Source organism: Pezoporus occidentalis, unplaced genomic scaffold, assembly GCF_034315485.1.
Source record: "Pezoporus occidentalis ecotype Australia unplaced genomic scaffold, CSIRO_AGI_Poc_V1 ctg118, whole genome shotgun sequence".
Lineage (NCBI taxonomy): Eukaryota > Metazoa > Chordata > Aves > Psittaciformes > Psittacidae > Pezoporus > Pezoporus occidentalis.
This window is the reverse complement of record NW_026912972.1, coordinates 3,972,343-3,994,328: the sequence shown is the minus strand read 5'-3', so window position 1 is coordinate 3,994,328 and position 21,986 is coordinate 3,972,343. Positions and strand designations below refer to the sequence as shown.

General features: G+C 40.7%; 1 protein-coding gene across 6 annotated transcripts in view; it reads right to left on the bottom strand.

The window, feature by feature from the left end:
- The window catches only part of PCNT (pericentrin), an 89,007-nt gene that overhangs the window by 28,695 nt on the left and 38,326 nt on the right, over nucleotides 1–21,986 (bottom strand). For 2 of the 6 annotated variants that reach the window (XM_062602861.1, XM_062602870.1), the window contains 14 exons: nucleotides 21,692–21,838; nucleotides 19,451–19,602; nucleotides 18,447–18,661; nucleotides 17,772–17,998; nucleotides 15,902–16,064; nucleotides 14,628–14,771; nucleotides 11,639–11,677; nucleotides 7,454–7,683; nucleotides 6,901–7,020; nucleotides 6,405–6,425; nucleotides 4,693–4,920; nucleotides 2,184–2,354; nucleotides 711–863; nucleotides 29–205 (listed from right to left, as the gene is read on the bottom strand). In XM_062602861.1, coding sequence (XP_062458845.1) covers nucleotides 29–205; nucleotides 711–863; nucleotides 2,184–2,354; nucleotides 4,693–4,920; nucleotides 6,405–6,425; nucleotides 6,901–7,020; nucleotides 7,454–7,683; nucleotides 11,639–11,677; nucleotides 14,628–14,771; nucleotides 15,902–16,064; nucleotides 17,772–17,998; nucleotides 18,447–18,661; nucleotides 19,451–19,602; nucleotides 21,692–21,838 — 2,187 coding nt within the window. The remainder of the gene's footprint in view (nucleotides 1–28; nucleotides 206–710; nucleotides 864–2,183; nucleotides 2,355–4,692; nucleotides 4,921–6,404; nucleotides 6,426–6,900; nucleotides 7,021–7,453; nucleotides 7,684–11,638; nucleotides 11,678–14,627; nucleotides 14,772–15,901; nucleotides 16,065–17,771; nucleotides 17,999–18,446; nucleotides 18,662–19,450; nucleotides 19,603–21,691; nucleotides 21,839–21,986) is intronic. The other 4 variants (XM_062602878.1, XM_062602886.1, XM_062602903.1 and 1 more) reach the window with 4 other exon arrangements.

Sequence of the window (21,986 nt, the reverse complement as noted above, 5' to 3'; positions counted from 1 at the left end):
ATCAAGCAACGAACATAAGAGTAAGTACTTTCACTTTATCCTCCAGAGTATTCTCTAGCTCGTGCTGCAGCCTCCTCATTTGTTCATTCAAGTGATCGATTTCTTGATTCTTTTCTTCAAGTAGTGCTTGTGGGAATGACAAAGTTGAGGACTCACTAATACCCAGATCCTGATTTTGCTTCACATGAAGTTTTGTTAAATCCTCCTGATCAGAAAAACACAGCAATCTCATTAGAAAGGACTTACTTTCTCTGCCAACCTAACAGCAGAATAGAACTAATGGCTTTATTTAAACAATCCCTTACTATAAGGTTAAAGAAGTCAAGAACACAACTACAGCTACTTTGGTTGAATTTGTACTACTGGATTAGATTGCCACAATATTTCTCAACTGCTAAGGTAAGAGAGGAACACTCTAGTTGCCAGACTGACAACCACCCAATTTTCTAACTTGTCAGGGTCAGAAAAATGCTAAGTGTTTTTAATTACATCAAATGACTGTAGAACATAATGCCATAAGCATGAATCTAGAGCACTGTGGGGGTGTTCTACAATATCCAACATTAGCCTTGTAACAGTAATGCTTCTCTTGTCAAGGGAATATTGCAAACTAAGTATCTGTTTATAACACCAGAAGATGAAGCCCACAGCACTCAAGAAAGCAGGCTCTGAAGTTTGAGCTGATGGACACTACAGCTAAGGAAACCTACCTTCAAGTGTGCATTCTCTGACTGAAGCTGGCTGATGCTGGAAGTGCTAAGCTTTTCTTGCATCTCTAACTGCAAGTTCAGCTGCAGTATCTCCTCGTTTTTACTGATCAAATTCTCTTTATATTGTTCTAGTTGGTCTAACAAGCTTGCAATCTGAAAGAAAGAAGAAAATACATAGTTGTTTCAATGAAGTTCTGATCTAAGCAGAAAAGAGAAAACTTCATTCACCACCTTATTTACTGCGAACAAGTATCTTCAGCAAATTCTAAGATTTAAACTCTTTCTAATCAATGTGCATGAATAGAATACTTGAGACATAAAAAGAAAGTGAGAAGCTGATGTTCCAGCTCCTCAGCTGCAAAATCAAAGTGCTGCAAAGGTGGGTTTCCATTTCCTTTTGAAAAAAAACTAACTGCTCATACAAGATTTGTTACTCTGTGTTCTGAACAATCAAAGCTTGACTGATGTTAGCATTTGATGTCTAATGTAATCATAACCAGTTAACATAAACACCATTCTCCTCCTTCTAGAGGACAGAAATTAACACTGTAGTGCTAATCCCAGTAACACAACAATCAAAACAATTCTGAGCATTGACTCCTTCAACCTGTAAAAGGAGTCAGTAACTATACATTTCACTCCTTGCAGCTGTTTGAAAGCTTGAGAGCTATTTGGAAACACTGTGATCTTGCCAACCACAGGTTTCATCATCTCTTGCCTTCATGGGTAAGAGTTCTATTCCTTTGAGAATGGAAAAGGCTTAGTGGCTCTTGAAGTCAGACTTCATAAGAGACATAGAACTTTCACTCATAAGAAATTAGTTCTCATTATCTTACTGCCCTTGAAACACTGGTATACAAATAACTAGAGGATGAGCCATGTTTTTGTTCTTTGCACATTCTAAACTGGACTGTACACACACACAAACTGTACACAGTGTATTACAGATACAATAATAATTACAAAATATCACAAACACAGTGGTGGGTGTATGTATCTGTGCATGTAAAACCGATAGAATTTCTGAAGAATGTGACCAGTTACACTGTGTTTCAGCTTAGAACAAGAGCATCACTAACTTTTTCTGGCTCACAAAACAGACAAGGTCAGATGACACTATTATGGGCACTTGCCCCTTCTATTCTTAAAGGAATTATCACTCAGTATCAAAGTCAACCCAAATTTATCTACCTTCTCTTCCACCTCAACTTTGAAAGGACAGGAAAATGAGTTTACAACAAATATTGATCAATCAGTCTCAAAGTTGATGTAAATCATCACAAGACAGTTTCCAGTGGGACGGAAGACAGATGGATGGGGGGTGACAAAACAGAACAAAGCAAGAAAAAGTAAGGTTAGTTCAGGCCAAAGAAGAACGGAGAATACTGGGTAAGAGGCACATTGACTACAATATCAGACACTGGGTTTTTGAATGGCTTAAATATCCAAATGCAAGTTTGCACGAACTCTTACTTCTCTCTCTTTCGACTGAAGTGCTTCTTGCTCTGCTTCTAACTGCTCCTTCAGCACTGGAGCAGCACTGCTGTCTGCTGGCAGTCTGTGCCTTGCTTCATCCAGTTTGGACTGGAGGGCAGAGATCTGAATCAGGTTATTGTACTGTTGCTGTTGCAATGCCTCTTTATCCTGCAAAACACACTTTTTATTGTATGCTAGAATTAATTGTTGTCAATATACATACCCACCTAAGAGAACAACCCTGCCAAAACAATCATCCCTGAGAAACCCCAGCACAAGAAGTACATAATCCCAATGGCTTACAAAGAAACAGGTATTCAAAACAACTGGACGTTTTTGGCTCACTCACATGAAACACACGGTATTAAACCAGCCCCTCAGGCATCCAGCTGCCATACATGAAAGGATCCACATAACATCAAAATCCAAGCAACAACAGAGCCTTTGTTTTATATCAAGTAAAATAAGACATTACCCACACCATCTTGATCACGCACAAAACCCCTCCAGGAACCATGTGACAACCCGTGTTCCTGAAGAACCGAGCTGCCTTACCTCAGATTTTCCCACATTTACTCAACAGCAGAGCTGCAAGTGTGCCATAGCTCTGGACACAAGAGTTAAGATTCTCCTGGCATCCCACAGCTGCTACGATCTGAGCTTGCTGTGGTGATCCAATAAAAACAAGTGGCAACCCAGGCAAAAGTCAGAGCTTGTATACCCTCACTACTCTTCTGCAGGCCCAAACAGATGTAGTCAAATGTGGGATCTTCTTCCACCGACACCAGAATCCATAGGACGGCAGATTCCCATAATGAATAATCCTTTCAAGACCTCAAGCAAAAGGATGAGCAATCCTCCCACCACAGCCCTAACTAGAAGAGTCAAAGAGAAGCTGCATGGAGACCTCATAGCAGCCTTCCAGTATCTGAAGGAGGCCTACAGAGATTCTAGAGAGAGACTCTTCATCAGGGTCTGTAGCGATAGGACAAGGGGTGATGGGTTCAAACTGAAACAGGGGAAGCTCAGGTTAGATATAAGGAAGAAGCTTTCCCCTGGGAGGGTGCTGAAGTGCTGCTCAGAGAAGCTGTGGCTGCCCCATCTCTGGCAGTGTTGAAGGCCAGGTTGGAGGGTGCTTGGAGCAAACTCCTCTAGAGGAAGGTGTCCCTGCCCATAGCAGGGTGTTCGAACTGGATGATCTTAAGGTCCTTTCCAACCCAAACCATTCTATGATTCTATGTATGTATCAATCTAAACAACTGAAACAAATTGGAGCAGAAAAAGACAAAGACCTGCTCCATGCACATATGAGCAGGAAAAAGGGATCTGCTAGCTGAGAGCTTAGTTATTATTCTTCACAAAGATACCATTCTGTATTCAAAGTTACTCTTTCCAGACCTATTTCTTATTGGCACTAATCTCGATACGACAGTTTTCCTTTACCATTTAATTGGAATTCCCCCTGCAGCAGTTTGTGCTTGTATCTTTTTATCCTTACACTATGCACCTCAAGTCTGCCTCCTTCTTTATAACCTCATATTACGTGGTTGTGACCAACAATAAGATCTCTGCAAAGCTAAAGAAATCCTGCTCTTCTAGCCTCCCCTCAACACTCCTTTCCTCAAGCCCTCTGACCATTTTGATGTTCCTTTGCTAGACTTGCTCAGGTATGCCAATGTCCTTCATGCACATGGGAACATAAACCCAGGCACTTCTCCAGACACAAGTGCCAATTAAATGGGAATAATAGTACCTAATAAACTGCAACTGACCAGTCTGACATTAGCTGAAGCTAAAGCATAAAAAAAAATTGTTCAATATTTTAAAAATTAAAATAATGGAAGCAAATATTTACAGAATAAGCAATTAAACTAATCTATTTAGTTTAGATCATGCCAATCTTACACCTTCAGACTCAACAGGCACACCAGCAGTACTCAACCAAAGGAAACTGCTGGGAGGACATGGAAACACTTAGTTTAAGGTAGAAAAGGTTACTTAGATACTTGGTACAAGACAAATACTTTTGCTAAATGAAATGTTATTCTTAACTCTAAGCTATGATTAAATCTGCAGTAGTAAGAAAGCACAAAATTTAAGAGTATGGCAAACAGATCTGGCTGCAAAGACACATAGTAAGAAGAACTACCAATTAAAATAGAATTTTAAATACAGTTACTTATTGAAACCCCACAATGTTTCATATTCAGTAACACTATCTCCTTGGGAACTGCCAGAGAAGCAAAAGAGCAACTCTGATCTATGGGAACGTGACAACTACCAGAAAGCAATCTCTACAGTAAGTAGGCTTACAGTTCTATATAATATAGTAAAACCAAAGCACAATTAAAACTGTGGCTGCGATACCTGCCATTGACACAACAGTTTTAACTCGCCACTAACAGTCTCAGGGCCAGTCTCAAACAACACTATAACACGCTGATAACCCCATGAACGCCCTGTCTCCATAATGCCACTCCCATTTAAATTAGTAGTTTAAAATTACTTGTTTTAATTCAGTTTCGACTTTCTTCATTTTCTGCAGTTGTTGCTCCAAGCAGAGTACAGTCTTTGATACTTCGGTACCGCTGTGCTTCAGTTCTCCAATCTGTGCCACCAGTTTTTCTATCTCTTTGTCACGAGCTGTAATTTCTTGGTGGTTTTGCTCCTTTTCTAACAACAGCTTATTGTAGTCATCCATTTTCTGTTTTATTTCTGCTTGTAAAGATTCTACCTACACGGAAATCACATTGTACAGCCATTCAGTCAATATAGGAAGCTTCCAATTGGATAAGAGCAATTTCATGGCAGAGCAGGTAGAGTTCTACTATGGACTAAAGTAGTGGTAAATCCCAGATGAAAGTAAAACTAAATGTGGACAGAAAGGATGAAAAAGTAACTTTCTGAACTCTTGTCTTCCAAATCCAGGAGCTCTTAAATACACATTTGAGTATTCTTAATATTGGCAGTATTGTTGCAAAGTACTCAAGGCCCAGTGGTTATCAAAAGGGGCCGTGTGGTTTGGGAGTGGGTTTTGATTTGGTTTAAGATGAATCCCAAGATTACATGAATTACTACTAATAGCATTAGATGCATTTCTGTAACCACAGACCCCTCTTTCATTACTTTATGGAATTCCAATTTAAAGGAAAATATCAAGAATTGAAAGCTAAATATTCACTGTAACATACTCAATTCCTGCAAACTGGAAAGATTCACAGTAGTCAATGCAGAACAGGCAGTTTTCCCCAAATCACTTAAGCATGAAGAGGGTATCAATTTGGAGATCCAATTATGCATAGAGCTTCAGGAAAATGGTCACTCATTCATCCCAGTATCAACGTGAAGGCAAGGCTAGGAGCTTGGCTAACAAGCAGGAGAGAACCAAGTGTGAGACACTACATTGGAAGTGACAAAGTCATCAAGCACATTGAAAGCAAGCTCAGATAGGAAAGCAATGGGAAACCTAAAGGAAAAATAATTTGGTCAATACCAAGGAATAAGGAAGATGAGATTTTTACAGACTAAAAAATGCTTTGTTTATCACTGTCTGAATTTCTGCAAAGTCCACTTTAAATATCATGAAGAATTCTTTATATTAATATAGAATTTCACATCTTCTAGTATTTTACAGATATTACTAAAGAAGAAAAACACCCTGTAGCAAAATAGAGAAGAACAGAGTTAATTTAGTCAAATTAATAAGCATGGAGAGCATCACAGACCAGTTGAGAATACTAAAAGTATTGCTTTTCTAATACCAAGGTGCAGTTTCATAAACTGCACATAAATTAATAGCTGAATATGAAATTAAGTAGCATATACACTGAAGTTTTGTTAAGAGCCCTGCCATAAAGAAGAGCTGAAGACTAAGGCACAGTGGATCACTGAAATTCCATTATCCTTGTTTCACAATCTGACCCTCAACTTCTCCTTTCATGCCACAAAGCTCTTTTACAGTAAGTAACTGCCTGTAATACACCTGAGCAATAAGACAGAAGAAAGAAGCACTTAGGTACAGGAAATTGAACCGAAAACAGTTCCGCACTCCCTGCAAGAATTCTGCCACCCTAAAACATGTATGCTTATCTCCAAGTCAAGCTAAAGCCTTGACACATCAAGAATAGGAGGAAAAAGCCAAAGCAGATCTAATTAATAGAAGAGACTAAAAGAAAAAGGAAAGAAAAGTTAAAGAGATATTCATGCTGTTTTCCATACCTGCAGAATCAATTCATCGTTCTGTATAATGTTCATTTATGTGAAAAAAACCAAAACAACAAACAAAAAAGCAAAAGTTAATCTCTGAAATCAAACGCAAACACATGAAAGAAAGGACTCATTTATAAACTGAAATAGGACAAGACATGCAGACAACTTTTTACAACTGTTATTTTAGAACCCAGAAGTCATCCCTCACGTGTGCTCTGTAGAGTCAAGTGTCTGTATTGTGTTCTCATTTAATTTAAACCAGACTTACAGGCTGTGAAACTTTACTGTCATGCATATACAACATTTCTTTCCATCTCCAGAAGAAATAATGTAAGTATACTCTCACTGCATAAATGTAGCCCAGTCAGATGGGGGAAAACCTGCTCTCTGGGTGACAACAGACAAAAAACATCTCTCAAGAGCCGGTACCCAAAGACAAACACATGTTGTGGTATTTAATGGTAATAAACAAGCTCTTTTTGCCACCAAGTGTGATTTTACTCACCCTGTACTCTCTGGGTTTTCCTGAAGTCTGCAATTTTGCTGACAGTTTTAACCGTTCTTCCAGTTTCTGAATTTCCTGCTGAAAATCATCACGTTCGTGTTCCCTTTCTATAGCTTGTTCCTGTAAACCCAGCCAGAGAGAACGAAAAGCTTTTTATAGAAACTTTGCATCTCATCAAAATATCGAGTACAAGAAAAACGTGGGGGTTGGTTTTGTGGTGAAGAAACTGCTCACTTAAAAATTAATACCTTTTAGCAGTCTTGAAAGTACACCTAAAGTTACAGGAAAATAAATCAAAAGGACAGCAAACTTTTTGCCTCCTGTGTACATTCAAGTTACAATTAGCGAGTAATAAAAAGGAAAAAAAAATCCTGTAATACTACAGAAAGGGAATTTTAAAACTACCTTTACATGACTACAATACCAAGGTCTTAATTTCAAACAAAATGGAAAGTATCCCATTTTAGGGACAATCTTCCCAGTCTCAGTCACAAGCTAGAAGGAGTATTTATCACCTCCAAAGCCATGGAAGGGTGGTACCAAGCTTGCTTACATCCATGAATTGTCGCTGGTTTTTAAGCTGTCTCTCAAGCACTTGAATTTGCTGTTTTAATTCAGCAACCTCCAATAACTGAGTAGCCAGGTCCTGATTACTATGCAGTTGTTCTTCCAGTTCCACCTCCAACACTTTCATTTGAGAGCGTAAGTTGGAATGGTCCTTTTCTGCCTGACACTGAAGATCTAATTTCTCCTTTGCTAAAAATTCTACTTCCTTCAGTAGACCTGAATAAGGACACAAAAATAACAAAGTTATCAGCACAGGGTACAAAAATTGAGTTGGAGGTGAGGTTAAATTCAGCATCAACACCAAAGGCAAAATCTCCTGAAATGCAAGAGACATAAAGGGAAGTCTGATACCTGACTGCCCACTGTCTCTGAAAGGCATTTCCAATAAGACTACTGTATGTTGTAGTGAAGGAACACATGGGCATCTGTTCTCAATCCCAAAGCGAGTCCCATCTGGAGATATTCTGGGCACATAAAAAGCTTTCACCTTCACCGCTGAAGACCTCACAGTTCCAGAGAGTCCCTCTCACCTGACCAGGTGCTTGCCCTCTCAGCCGCAGTTCCACACTCTTCCTGCCCCTTAGGCTCTTTCCAAACCAATTCCTCAATCCTCCAAATTCATTCCATTCCTGATGTCCTCCATCCCTAAATTTAACCTCCACACCCCACTGTCAGCCACCTAGTCTCTCATACCCATCCTTTATTATTCTATCCTAAATCCTCCCCACTGCTTTCATCCCATCCTACTTCAAGTCTCTTCCTAATCAAGCCATCCAATAAGGAACTCTCAATTCCTCCAAACTCCTGTGCAGAGATACTCCTTAGATCTCCAATATCTAGAGACAGGTCAGCCTCTCAATTACTCCTCTGCCCCATGCAATGCTGGATACTGCTGCTGCTGTCTACACTGCTGAGCTAGCATCCAGTCCACCTTTTCAGCGCCAAGCCCTCTCCTGATACTAACTGCTATGAGAAAACAAAGTCAATCTTGTTCTCTGAACCTGAGTGGGGATTAAAACCCAAAGAAAAATCACACTTATAGAAACTTAGCCTAGTGCCAAGGGAAGAAAACTCCTGGGAAAAAGATAGCACTTATTTGCCCTACACAGGCTGCAAAAGAAATACGTTATTTAAGTTATTAAGAACTAATTTATAGCTACAAACTGCATTTTCAATCAGCTGGATGTACTGAATCCACTCTTTAGGAGACCCAAACTGAAACTGTATTGAGACTGCACTCAGAACAAAACAATTTTAATGTGAATATCACTAAGTAACCTGAATATGAAAATAGAAGTCTGCCTATTTCGTATTCAAAGCAGGGTCCTACAAGAGCTCTTTACTTTAAAGTGTTCCATTATTCATCTTAAATGTTTTCAGGCATAGAGAACAAGGTAAGTCTATGATTCCAATAAGGTCATCCAGCCCACTTCCCAAAACGAGACAATTCCCTTTCCTAAGCATGAACAGCTCAATCCACATAATTTCTGATTGAACATCAACTAAAGCTGTTGTCCAAACCTTCAAAACCCTAAGTGATTCCACAGCCTCCTCTCAACATCTTTTCTAGTGCTTCACTATCCACAAGCATTTAATGAAATTTATAGACACTTTAAAATAAGCCAAGAAACACAAACATTTCCATGTGCATGCTTAAGAGGAAAAGCATCACAAGCTTAGAATGATGCAACAGCATTTTCATTAAACATTGGGGAACATGTCAGAGGAGTAATGATAACAACAGAATGCATAGGGACCGGGAAGACTGTCTCTGGAAATTAAAGAGACTGGACAAAGAGAAAAAGTAAAGTAGATTCTGTCTGGGGACAAAAATATAGACTAAATGTTTACTATTTTATATATAAATATAGACTAAATATAGAATAATAGCTCTGGGGCCCCAGCACAAGAGGGATGTGGAGCTATTGGAGCGAGTCCAGAGGAGGCCATGGAGATGCTGCGAGGGCTGGAGCAGCTCTGCTCTGGAATCAGGCTGAGAGCTGGGCTGGTTCAGCCTGGACAAGAGAAGGCTCCTCAAGGGGAGACCTCAGAGCAGCTCCAGTGCCTAAAGGGGCTACAGGAAACCTGGAGAGGGGCTTTGGACAAGGGCCTGTAGGGACAGGACAGGGGGAATGGCTTTAACCTGCCAGAACAAGGGAGATTGAGATGAGCTCTTAGGCAGAAGCTCTTCCCTGTGAGGGTGGTGAGGTGCTGGCACCTCCTCAGACAGAAATGCACCTTAATAGAATACAAGTCATTAGCTAACAGATTTTATGTGAAATTGAAAATGTTACATAGAAAGCAGGTATCACATTTTGGCAGTCTCAGTAAGCGTAATCTGTTTGGGTTTTGTTTTAAGCACATGTTCCACAAGTGTATCAGTATATTTTTCAAGCCATATGAACCGTCAGATCACAGATTTGTTTCTTTGCATGGACAAACCTGCTATTTTATGAATGCTAATTCAGATCATGCAATGCCACTGTGGTAATACCCCAGCACACTCCTCGCCACTCCCAAGATTGCCATTAGCAAATGCCAAGCTTCAGCCAAAGTGCATTTGATTAGCAAGGCCATTCTATCCACATTAGTACTACGTATCAGAAAAGGGATGAGGTGTCAACTTTTCAAGGCGTAGGACATGTCAATCAACCCCAAACAAGATGATTTTCATCATATTTTCCACATTCTATAAGCAATTCCAAACCAGAGGAAGAGTACTATTGATGGCTGGGGTGGGAGCTATGTTAGCTCTGACACCCTTACCAGCTAAGGTTAGATGTTCCCTCTCTTTGAGCCACAGCAGCACATTTCAGGACAATGAGTGAGGTGCTTACCAAAACTAAGTTAAATAAAAATATGTTTGAGGGAGACTTGAATGGGACAGAAGGAATAAAGACACAGTAATGGGTAAGAGCCCTGTGCAGCCTTTTAATTCTAATGGGAATTTACCTACAACACCGCTTTTTATTCACCTAAGGGACGTGCTTTACTCAGCTCACATCTTTTGGGGGAAAAGTCTGGAAAAAAGATAATACATCTAAGAATATATACATGTATGTGTATGAATGAAATTCATCTAAAACCGTAAGATTCTTCTATTTTGAGTAGACCTCAAAACATAATCATGACAGCAATGAATTTATCAGACCTAAATGTTTGCTGATCAGGAGTTCAGTGTGCACATGTAAGATCAGGAGGGGAAAAAAAATATTAAAAAATGTCTCTTTCAATTTGGCACCTACAAATTTTACTTCAGCATCAGACCTCCAACACAGTGTACAACTTCATGCATCTGGAAGGCGGCTACAAGGATGCCAGAGAGGGACTCTTCATCAGGGACTGCAGTGATAGGACAAGGGGTGATGGGTTCAAACAGGGGAAGTTCAGGTTAAGTATAAGGCAGAAGCTCTTCCCTGTGAGGGTGCTGAGGTGCTGGCACAGGGTGCCCAGAGAAGCTGTGGCTGCCCCGTCCCTGGCAGCATTCAAGGCCAGGTTGGACACAGGGGCTTGGAGCACCCTGCTCTAGTGAAAGGTGTCCCTGCCCATGGCAGGGGTTGGAACTCTGTGAGCTTTAAGGTCCTTTCCAACCCAAACCATTCTATCATCCTTCTTGCTTGTTTTTGGTTCCACTGTTGCTCCCCTAAGCCTTCCTTCCTATTCTTCCCCCCCTTTTTCTGATCTACCTCCCCATTCAATTCCATTTCTCTAGTCTCCCTTAGACTTCCTTCAATTCTGTCTTTTTGAGCTCACTATTTCACATCACCTCAAATATTTTCCTTCCCCCCCCGCCCCAATCATTCTGACAGATAACTATGTAGCATTAGAAGCTCCCAGCAAATTACAACCACTTCATCCCCTCAAAAGAAAAACGAAGCTGCTAAACATGAAGATAATAGTACCAGGCATTTTAAGCCTAATGGCAGCAAAACTAGGTTTGTTTTTTTTTCCTTTAAATACTGGTCAGCTAAATTATTTTTAGTTTTAGTTGTTTTCTGATGTATCACAGAAGTCATAACTTTCTTTTTGCCAAGATATTTATAATGTCAGTAATTTGTTGGGATTATCCATGAAGTACTATTCCTCTTTGTTAAAATCAAAACTAGCAATTCATTCACTCGGGTGTTACAGAAACTCAAACCAGAAAAAAACCACACTCATCATTACAAACCTGAACCTTCTTTTTGTGCTACATTAGCAATACGTGTTCCTAGAAATCAAAACAGACAGACACATACAAGACAAGAACAGGACACTGTGATATATTCCAGCTTCTAAATTACTAGAAATTCATATGCAAACAGATAGCTCCTACCTCTTATTTAGCAAATATGCACTTCACCTTTATTATGACACAAAGCTCCTGATGATACACGTTGATCCATGTCTGGAATTAGACTAGAGCTACTATAGAAATGTGTTTTCATTATAACCATGCAAGTGGGTTGCAACATTCTTGGCTTTTTAATTCCTTCCAGGGGATTCAAAGCAGGATTCAGCCCAGCAGGACTCACTGACACAGCCTTACAGACTCTGTAATCTGTCATACATTTCCATGAGACACAGATGTACTTGTGTTCGACACCACCATGGAATGATTTGGCATTTCCTGTAGGATGTATTACTCGATGCCATAACCACTGTTGTAAAGCAAGCACAACATGCATTTAGTTTCAGTTACAGCTCCTGAACCTGTTTCTGTTCAACTGCTTTTCCCTTGAGGAAGAGGGCTCTTTGTCGACCTCTTCCTTTGCTTACTGGGACAAATGAGGGCAGGGTCTGTAAGCCAGAGCAATCTGCACAAGACCACTTATTCCTTTTTCTCTTAAGGTAATAGTAGGATATTATTCAGATGCCATATGAAAGCTCAAAGATGGGCACAACTTTTAACCCCAATACATGTTCTCTACTTTTTAATAGGACCTGTAGCAACAGGACAAGGGCTGATGGTCTTAAACTAAAGAGGGGACATTCTGCCTAGCTATAAGGAAGAAATTCTTTACACTGATAGCAGTGAAACACTGGCACTACTTGCCCAGAGAAGTAGTAGGTGCCCCATCCCTGAAAACATTCAAGGTCAGGTTGGATGGGGCTTTGAGCAACCTGGTCTAGTTGCTGGTGACAGCGTTGGCAGGAATGTCCTCTGAGAAGTGGCCGAGCGCTCTGGCTTTGTCTAGTTTGGAGATAAGGAAGCTGAGGGGTGACTTCATTGCTCTCTGCAGCTTCCTGAGGAAGGGACATGGAGAGGGAAGTGTTGATCTCTTTTCCCTGTTACCCAGTGATAGGATGTGTGGGAACAGTTCAAAGCTGCACCAGGGGAAGTTTAAACTGGACAGAAAGAAGCATTTCTTTACATTCAAACACCGGAACAGCATTTCCAGAAAGGTGGTCCATGTCCCAAGCCTGTCAGTGTTTAAGAGGCATTTGGACATGTCTTTAATAACATGCTGTCACTTCAGGGATGACCAAGAGTTGTCAAGATGATTGTTATAGGTCCCTTCCAACTGAAAATAATCTACTCCATTTCAGTTGAAGATGTCCCTGCTCATTGCAGGTGGGTTGGACTAGAAGGTTCCTTCCAACCCAAACCTATCTATGATTCTATGTAGAACATGAGTATTTTTATTGTACTACATTTGAAAAGTCAAGTACAAAGCCAAAAGGAAAAATACAGAAGGATGTTTGCCCGTGACAGCAGGGCAATGGTGGAGTCAAGAGTTGGAAGAGTAGGTGAAAAGCAGCAAAATTAAGAGAAGAAGAGAAGATGAGGTGGGGGAGAGGCAAGAGGCAGATGAGTTGCAGAGAAACGATACAGCAGGACTGAAAGTCAGGCAGGAGTCTACACAGGGGAGTGGCCAGATTAACTGCAACATATAGACTGTGTCCAGTCAAACGCAGAAATGGAAAGGTGGTGATCCCAAATGATAAAATATCTGGTGGAAGGCGATACAGAGAAATTCACTTATAGACGTATTAGAATGACATTGAGGCTGCAAATTCAAGAAGTCAAAACTACAGAAGGCTATTCAAATGGTTCAGAAATTAAGAACCAGCATATCCTAGTCTTGAGTTCCCGCACAGTGCAAGCCACATAACATCCCTGAATATTCTTCCATGAATCAGAAAAACATCTTACATGTCAGCCTGCTATGTTACACTGAGATTCTTCAGGGGTTTTATTAAATGGCTGCTGTCACTGTTCAAATGTATGCTCTTTCATTTGCAGTGTGAATTACCACAGCACCAACTTCCACTCATGAAGTGTTATAAGACTCTATAAAGTATGTTGAAAATTTGCCCTCTATCCTACTCCACTTCCTTACACGCTTCCTGTAGTTAGCTTACATCATATAACATATCTGTGAGTCTGAAGGAGTCATGAAGTGAGAGAATGAATTATGAAGATTGCTTATTTATATCTACTTACATGAGTTTGATTTCGTATTTCAGTGTCTGGCTATGGCTTGCAGTGAGCCACCCTTTGTTTAAGGGTGGCTTAAGGGTGACCTTGAAGTTTAAGTTCAAAGTTTAAATACTTGCCTCACCCTATCCTCTCCAACAACACCACCTCATCCAGCTTTTTCAACCTATATACTTTCTCCTTTAAAAACCTCAGCACACTTTGAGCTTGATCATTAAAATCTTTCCACAGTCATCCTTACTGAAGTTTTGACCAGACAAGGCTGGGGAGGAGGGGAAAACCTTGTGTATGAAACTAAGTACACAACATCACCAGAATTTTTTCATAATTCAAATGACCTCCAAGGAGGATTTTATTTCTTCTGTCATTATTAAGCTATCTCCTTAGGTGTGGAAGCAGTCAAAAGCCTTGAATCTCCAGCTCTTCTCTTCGTAGTGTCAACCAGCATTTCAGTTACTAACTAGATGCTAATTATCTGTTGCAACTAACTACCTGTAGGTAATACACTCCTCTCATTTTCTCACTTTCCATTTCTAACTAAGCATAAGACTATAGCAACACTCTTCACTTACAGTACTATCACCTTAGAAGCAAAACATCAGTTGCTCTACTTTCTTTCCCCTGCCAACCTCCGTACCAGACTGAGCTGCTCCGTAGGGTCATCAAACCAAAGACTGATACATTACAGAAACACATGGCAGCTTGCCCTGACTGGAGATATAAAACACGCACTCCTCACCAAGGATTGCTTGCTCCTGGGTTAGCTCCTGGAAGCGTTCACGCATATCCTCCAGCTCCACAATAAGGCGACGTTCAGATTCCTCTTTCAGATTCAAGGCCTCCTCCAAGGCAGCCTTTTCTGCAACATAGCCTTCGATAATGCCTAAAATCCCAAGTTGGAATGCAAATAAAGCAATGGACAAACTCATCTGTTGGAACAAAGCAGCTTGAAAACACAAGTAAAATTTTTTTGCCAACAATGGAAGTTGACATAGAAAGGAAGAAGTACAAGATGACTTAAATTTAACTGTAGTTAGGTTTTTGAACGATCTTGAGGAATAACATGTATGAATTAATGTAATTAATGAGGCTGTCATAGCACAAAATGTGCCCAGACATGTAGAATGTATATGGGGATGGTTAAACCTGGATGGCCTGGGACCACCTCACAACATAGGATAGTCTGACACATCTTCTGCTGGGGGCTGAGGTTTGTAGAAACAGATTCTCCAGGAAGTAAGATCAAATGTTAGATTCAGAGCCCAAGAAATTCAGGAATTATTCACAGAAAGGAAGGAAACAGGATTTTGGAAAGACTAAATAAGCCTGAAGGAGTATGAGTGAGAAGAGGACTGGAAAGCAAATGCCACGATTAGGAAGAGAAGCTCAACTTGAGGGACACAAAAACCCTCAAAGATTCTGCTACATAAAAGCAAAGACCTCAAGTCATCATCTTCACAAGGGGGGGATTAGATTGATATGTACAGTCTGTGGTAGCATCAAGATCAACAGCCTCAGCCTTTTTCTCTCCCTTACAGAATCTCTTTATGGCTTGTGCTACTATCAAACATTGCTCTAGTTTATGCGAACCCTTCCAAGGACAGACAAGTGGGCTGATTTACACTGGGAGTGTATCTTGTCAATAATCCAAGCTCCCATATCCAGACATGCAGGAATGCAAACTGCTGTTTTAAAAATGATGGTATGTTTCACAGTGGTATAAGAATGGGACTAAGCACTATCACACTTGCCCCAGGGAAATTAATAAGGGAACTAAGCAGTAGATTTGCAAGAGAAGACCCCAAGCTTCAAGTAACATAGCAATCCAAAATGCAGAAAATGGATTAAAAGACTGGACTTGATCTGAAAGCTGTTTTCCAACCTAGTTGATTCTATGATTCTAAACAGGCAAATCAACAGGAGAAGTCGAAAAAAGCATATCATAAATATTTGGAGGCATGAGCTATGAGCAAATGACACTGAAACCTCCTTCTGTTGGTTTCATTTTCTTACCCTCTGCTTTATGAAGCTCTAAAGCCAGCTGATTCTTGGCCTTACTCTCCTCGCCGAGGCACTCCAGGATCTCCTTGTGCTGACTTACCACTTGGGCCGTTTCCCGGTTCTGGCGGCTGAATTCTTCTTCAAACTGCGCTTGGCTTTCATGCATTTTCTCCAGCTACAAATAAATCATCAGATCCTGAATGTACATGCAATCTAATAATAGTAACTAATAGGTATTTAAACATAAACCTTATTTTTGTAATAACATTTATGCATTAAGGTCCAGGTTTTCAAATTTTATTTTGGTACTAGGTTGACTTGGCCCAAAACCCCTGGACACTTTGGTGACTTCCTGTACTCACATACCTGTATTTTTACCACAAATCTTCCCTAGGGATGGAAGTTTCTTTACTTGTGCATAAAAAGAGACATCTTTTAGTTGGCTAAACTGTTCAATAATTCCTGAACCACTTGAAATTCAAAGCAACCCCCCATATTCTTCAAGAGATTCAGGCATGTCTAATAGAAAGTGAAGTCAATACATCATCAGGTTCCCAAGGTATGGATGGCACCAGTTCTCAGAGACAGGGCAACTTGCATTCCTATTATCATTAGGGACTGTAGTGATAGAACAAGGGGTAACTGGTTCAAACTTAAACAGGGGGAGTTTACACTGGATATAAGGAAGAAGTTCTTTACTGTAAGGTTGGTGAGGCACTGGAATGGGTTGCCCAAGGAAGCTGTCAATGCTCCATCCCTAGGGGTGCTCATGTCCAGGTTGGACAGAGCATTGGGTGAGATGGTTTAGTGTGAGGTGTCCCTGCCCATGGCAGGGGGGCTGGAATTAGATGATATTAAGGACCTTTCCAACCCTAACTATTCTGTGATTCTATGTGCAATGTCTCAAGTTCAACTAGAGCAGCCCTGTTCCCATTTAGTTTGTATTTAGCTTATCCTGGTGGAGAGAAGTTTGAGATAACCAGGATTTCACAAATGTCAGCACAGTATGCTTGAATGCAGCTGGTGAGGTGACCTAAAATCTGTATCTTCCACGGCTTGGGCAAGAGCTTTAACCACAAGTTAGTTCCATACTAGTGGAACTAGTACCAGCACCAGTACCCAAGAGTACAAGTTGAATCACCTCATTCTAGGAGGGATTTTTTAAGATGGTGAGTATGCATCTCACATAGATGCTTATCTCTAGGTTGCACAAAATACCTGAGAAGAAAATGAATTTCCCTTCACTTTTTTTCTTAAGTTAGGGGCTTCCTTACTCAACACATTAATTACTGTTGCACTACGTTTGGTGCTCTAAATGTACACAGTACTCTGGCATCTACCTCAGATTTACAATTTCTCTTCCCAAAGCTGAATGCCTAGACACGGCAAAACTCAGTATGGAAATACTCAAATCCTTTCACGAGAGAGTCCAGTTCCTTTTAGCACAGTATATAATTACAAGGATGTTTGCTTGCTGCATATTTCCTAAACACTTTCACATGGACTAAGCTTTCTTGAACCTACTTAGCAATGTTGAGGAAGTATTGATGTGAAATGCAATGAAACCCCCTCAAAACCACTTGACTCTTGGTCTCCTGAAGTTACCAAATGCATCTAAAATCCTAGTTTAAATCTACTTAAGCAACTAACTTACAGCCTTCCTTAGGATCTGCTAGAAGAGAAAAAGAAGTTGAAGTCTCATTTATATAGATAATAAGAGCAAAACCTTCACTGTAAGAAGCAGGGAACGTACACACCTCCCTATATTCATAACTTGTCATGTATTCAGACAAACTCTACTTCTTTTTAGTAGCCAGTTCTACAGATAGAGAATTCACATTTTTGGTGTAATTATACATCTATGTAGATTCAAAAGTTTTACTTGTTTAGTTGATTCTGTAACCAGTTCCAGAAGTCTCTCCACTGCGGTGTGCAAACGGCGGCAAGTTTTCAGTATCATCTCTTCATTTTCACATGCCAATTCTGGCTTTGCAAAAACACTTTCACATAAGTATTGGCTCAATTCAGACCCCTCATCAGTCACTGCAGACAGCTGGTTGTCTTCTGTGAGAGTTTCATCAAGCAGCTCATCGACTGGAGACACGCAAGCTATTTTAAACCACAAAATAATGACACAGAACTGGCCACTCAGATAACAACTGTCAGACAGTGACATTGTAATACAGCCTCAGGACTAAACAAGGTGAAAACTTGTACACATCAGTCACTCAGGGCTGAAAAACCAACATTTGGAATTATTGTGCTATACATCAGGGCTTGAACCTCTGTGTTCATTAAGTTCCTCTTTCCTGCTCCATCATCTATTCAGCCTTTTCCAGCAACATAAACTAAAATAGTACAACTACTAAGTTGCACTATGAAAAGAATTAAAATGAAAGAATACTGACAGACACAGTGTGGAGCAACTTTGACAGAGACACAGAAAACTGCAACAAGAGATATCCCCTTTCTAAACCTCAGCAATATAAAAGGAAATGAAAAGGCATTTTTCAACGAAGTGAACTGATTACATTCAGTTATGCAGATTTGTACTCACCTTTCTCTAGGTGATGCCTTTCTTTGGCTTTGAAATACTGCATGAATCCCATTTCTTCCATAATACTGTGACTTTCTCTAGAATCTCCAAAAGACACACTATCATCAAGGCAAAGACCAATCTTGCTACTGATAAGGTCCTCAACGGCTACTGTGGCCTTCACCAACTCCATAAGCAATTTCAAAACATGCTGGTAAGATTCCTGCAGTTTTTTCCTAGAACAAAAGATACTGAACACTTCAAAAACTGCACGCACATGATTTAAGACACTGAACTTACTGAAAAACTGACAGTCTAAAATGGCCACAAGTTGGGACTTATCAGTGAAGACGATTTAGGTGACTCAAAAACCAAGGCCACTTCCACAGAGCAAAACCCCTTTGTCTTCTCCACAGGTAGATGGAGAGATCATACTGCAATCACAAGCATCTCAGGCTTCCATTATCTGTGGAAGCACCAGTAGGGAGAACACATCTACTACTATAGTTTCTGTGACATCCCAGTAACTAGGGGTGTTCTGGCAGAGTAGACAACGAAAATCACAGTTAGGAACACATTTTAGTGTTAAGAAGCTTATTCAGCACGATAGCTTCTCTAACCCACACATTCCAATGCCATATCAAACCAATCCCCACTGCACTGAAAGGTTTCAGTGACCAAGAGGCCTTTTCCATTTCCTAGCTTTTTCCAAGAAAACGGACAGTGGAAACCCCAAAACATCAAGGTCTCCATCAGACCACAAGGAAACAAGGAAAACAAATTATAAATCTGACTTTCCATATCAAGATAGCTTGGTAACTTAAAGCAACACAATCAAACAAAAAAACGACCCCAAAACCACACATACCAAAAAGCTTGCAACTGAAACCAATATATCAGCATCCTGCGCTATTCATTTGAGCTGGCTTAATTTTGCATAGTTACTGATTTCTTTATGAAAAGTGAGAAAACAAGCAAACAGAACAACCAATCACTAAGCATTAGGTAACCCAAGATGAACAAACCTTTCCTCTTTGGATTGCTGAATATCAGATCTCAACATGGCTACCAAATTCCCTCCTTCTAGGTTTTCTCTATCCCGCCGCTCAAGGAGTGTCTCCAGTTCAGAGTTGGTCTCCTCCATTCCATGGTTTAAAAGCTCCACTTTCCTTTCCAGCTGTGGAAACACAGCAACAATGCAACAAAGCTGATCATTTTGCCTAAACTTCACCCAATGATCTTACCCTTCATCACCTTGGATATATCCACAGAGTCGTCGTCCCTTAAGTTATTTGAAATGAAGGATAGCAGAAAGAGTAAAAAAGAATGGTCTGGTTTTCAGTTCTCCATTTCTGACATTAATTTTTCCTCAGGGAGCTGCCTCCCTTGTATTCAGACCCAGACAATGCAAAAAGCTTGTAAAAACTTTGTGTTAAACTTCAGTTTGCTCTTGTTTTCATTGCTATGCCTCAAAGACACTAAGCAATGTCCTAGCATAAATTTTGACACTGTAGCACACAAACCCAAGCAGTAACTTGATCCAGTATCATCAGTGCCAGCTTTCTTTGCTCTGAGCTCTGCCTGAAACAAGTTTCTATAAATATGTTTTCTCTCCTCATATTTATTCCTGATGACACCCACCTTTAACCAATTAGAAATATATATTAAAATACATATATGTATTGTACATACCCACCTCTGACTACCAGATTCAGATGCCAAAGAATCCGTACTATTTTGTTAGAAACTGTGTCTCATAAGTACGCCAATAAATCAGTCCAAATATCTGTCTGGGAGAAAACTGCATGCAAAGAATAGCATTCTACTCCCATACCAACCTTCTTACCCCTCACCAAATCCTGCAGAAACAGCAGCAAACAATAATGCACTTTTTCCCAGTTTTTATCATTAAACATATAGGCCTAACAGAAGTTTAATATATCAAACTTACATTTTGGTCAGAACTTCCTGAACTGTGAGTGAAGACATGAATGTTTTCTTTACCTTCCGTTTTGAAAACTTAAAGCTATAATTTTAATCTTGGAGAAAAACATTAACATTTCTAAACTTCCTGAGTAAAGCAGAACCCTTTTCAAGCTGTTCTTCTCTTTTAGGTATCCGAGATTCATTTGCTTTACAGGAGACATAAAATTTCCGCTTGTTTGGCAAACAATATTCTCTTTGTCATTTGTGGATCCAAACTTCCCATTTGCCTGTCTTACTTACTCCAAACTATAGCTCAGTTGGTCTAACAAAAGCTGCTAGAGCACTATTTTCTTAACAAAAAACTGATAGATACAGTGGCATCAATACATTGACAACAAAAAGGCAAACATCCAACCTTCTGCAGGTAGTGTTAATCCCCCTGAGAAATGGGGGTGTTGGGTGAGAAGAAGCTCCCCATAACCTGGCTTCAGTGAGCACCTGAGCCCAGAACCCCCCATGTGCTGGGCTGCAGCCCCAAAGCATAAGCAGCAGCTCAGGGAGGGTATTCTCTCCCTCTGATGTGCTCTGGGGAGACCCTTCCTGCAGTCCTGATCCAGCTCTGGGGCAACAGCACAAGAGGGATGTGGAGCTGTTGGAGTGAGTCCAGAGGAGGCCATGGAGATGCTGAGAGGGCTGGAGCAGCTCTGCTCTGGAGCCAGACTGAGAGAGCTGGGCTGGTTCAGCCTGGACAAGAGAAGGCTCCTCAAGGGGAGACCTCAGAGCAGCTCCAGTGCCTAAAGGGGATACAGGAAACCTGGAGCGGGGCTTTGGACAGGGGCCTGTAGGGACAGGACAAGGGGAACGGCTTTAACCTGCCAGAACAGGGGAGACCGAGATGAGCTCTTAGGCAGAAGCTCTTCCCTGTGAGGGTGCTGAGGCGCTGGCACAGGGTGCCCAGAGAAGCTGTGGCTGCCCCAGCCCTGGCAGTGTTCAAGGCCAGGTTGAACACAGGGGCTAGGAGTAACCTGCTCTAGTGGAAGGTGTCCTTGCCCGGGGGGGGGGGCAGAACTGGGTGAGTTTTAAGGGTCCTTTAAAGCCAAACCAGTATGTGATTCTACGAAATAGCTGGACCAGTTTTCAAGCCAATACCCAAGTTAAATTTCTATGTTTACTGCTCTAGCACTACAACTAAGAGACAGCGTCCATCATACCTGACAACTAGCAATCACAAGAAGACAAACAGTCCTTCTACATACATATTGACAAACATGAGAGCACTGTGTTAAAACACAGCCACAAAAGCACATTTAAAGTCTAGGTTTAAAATCCTTTCCACGCACCTGGATAATTATTGCTGCATTTTCCTGCAGCTGGGCTGATAGCATCTCCTGCTCCTTCTTGTGAGCAGCCTGGGCCTTCTCCCTCTCCTGAATCAACATCTGCTCCTTGTCATGCAGTGATGCCTTTTTTTCAGCTTCAAATTCTTCCTACATAAGTCACATAATATACTTTGGTTTACAGAGAGAAAAATACCAAACAAACCAAAAAACCCACCTCCAAAATCCACAACCAAACCCTCACAATCCCCCTCTTACTTTTTCTTTACCCACGTGCATGCCTTACCTCTCATATTAA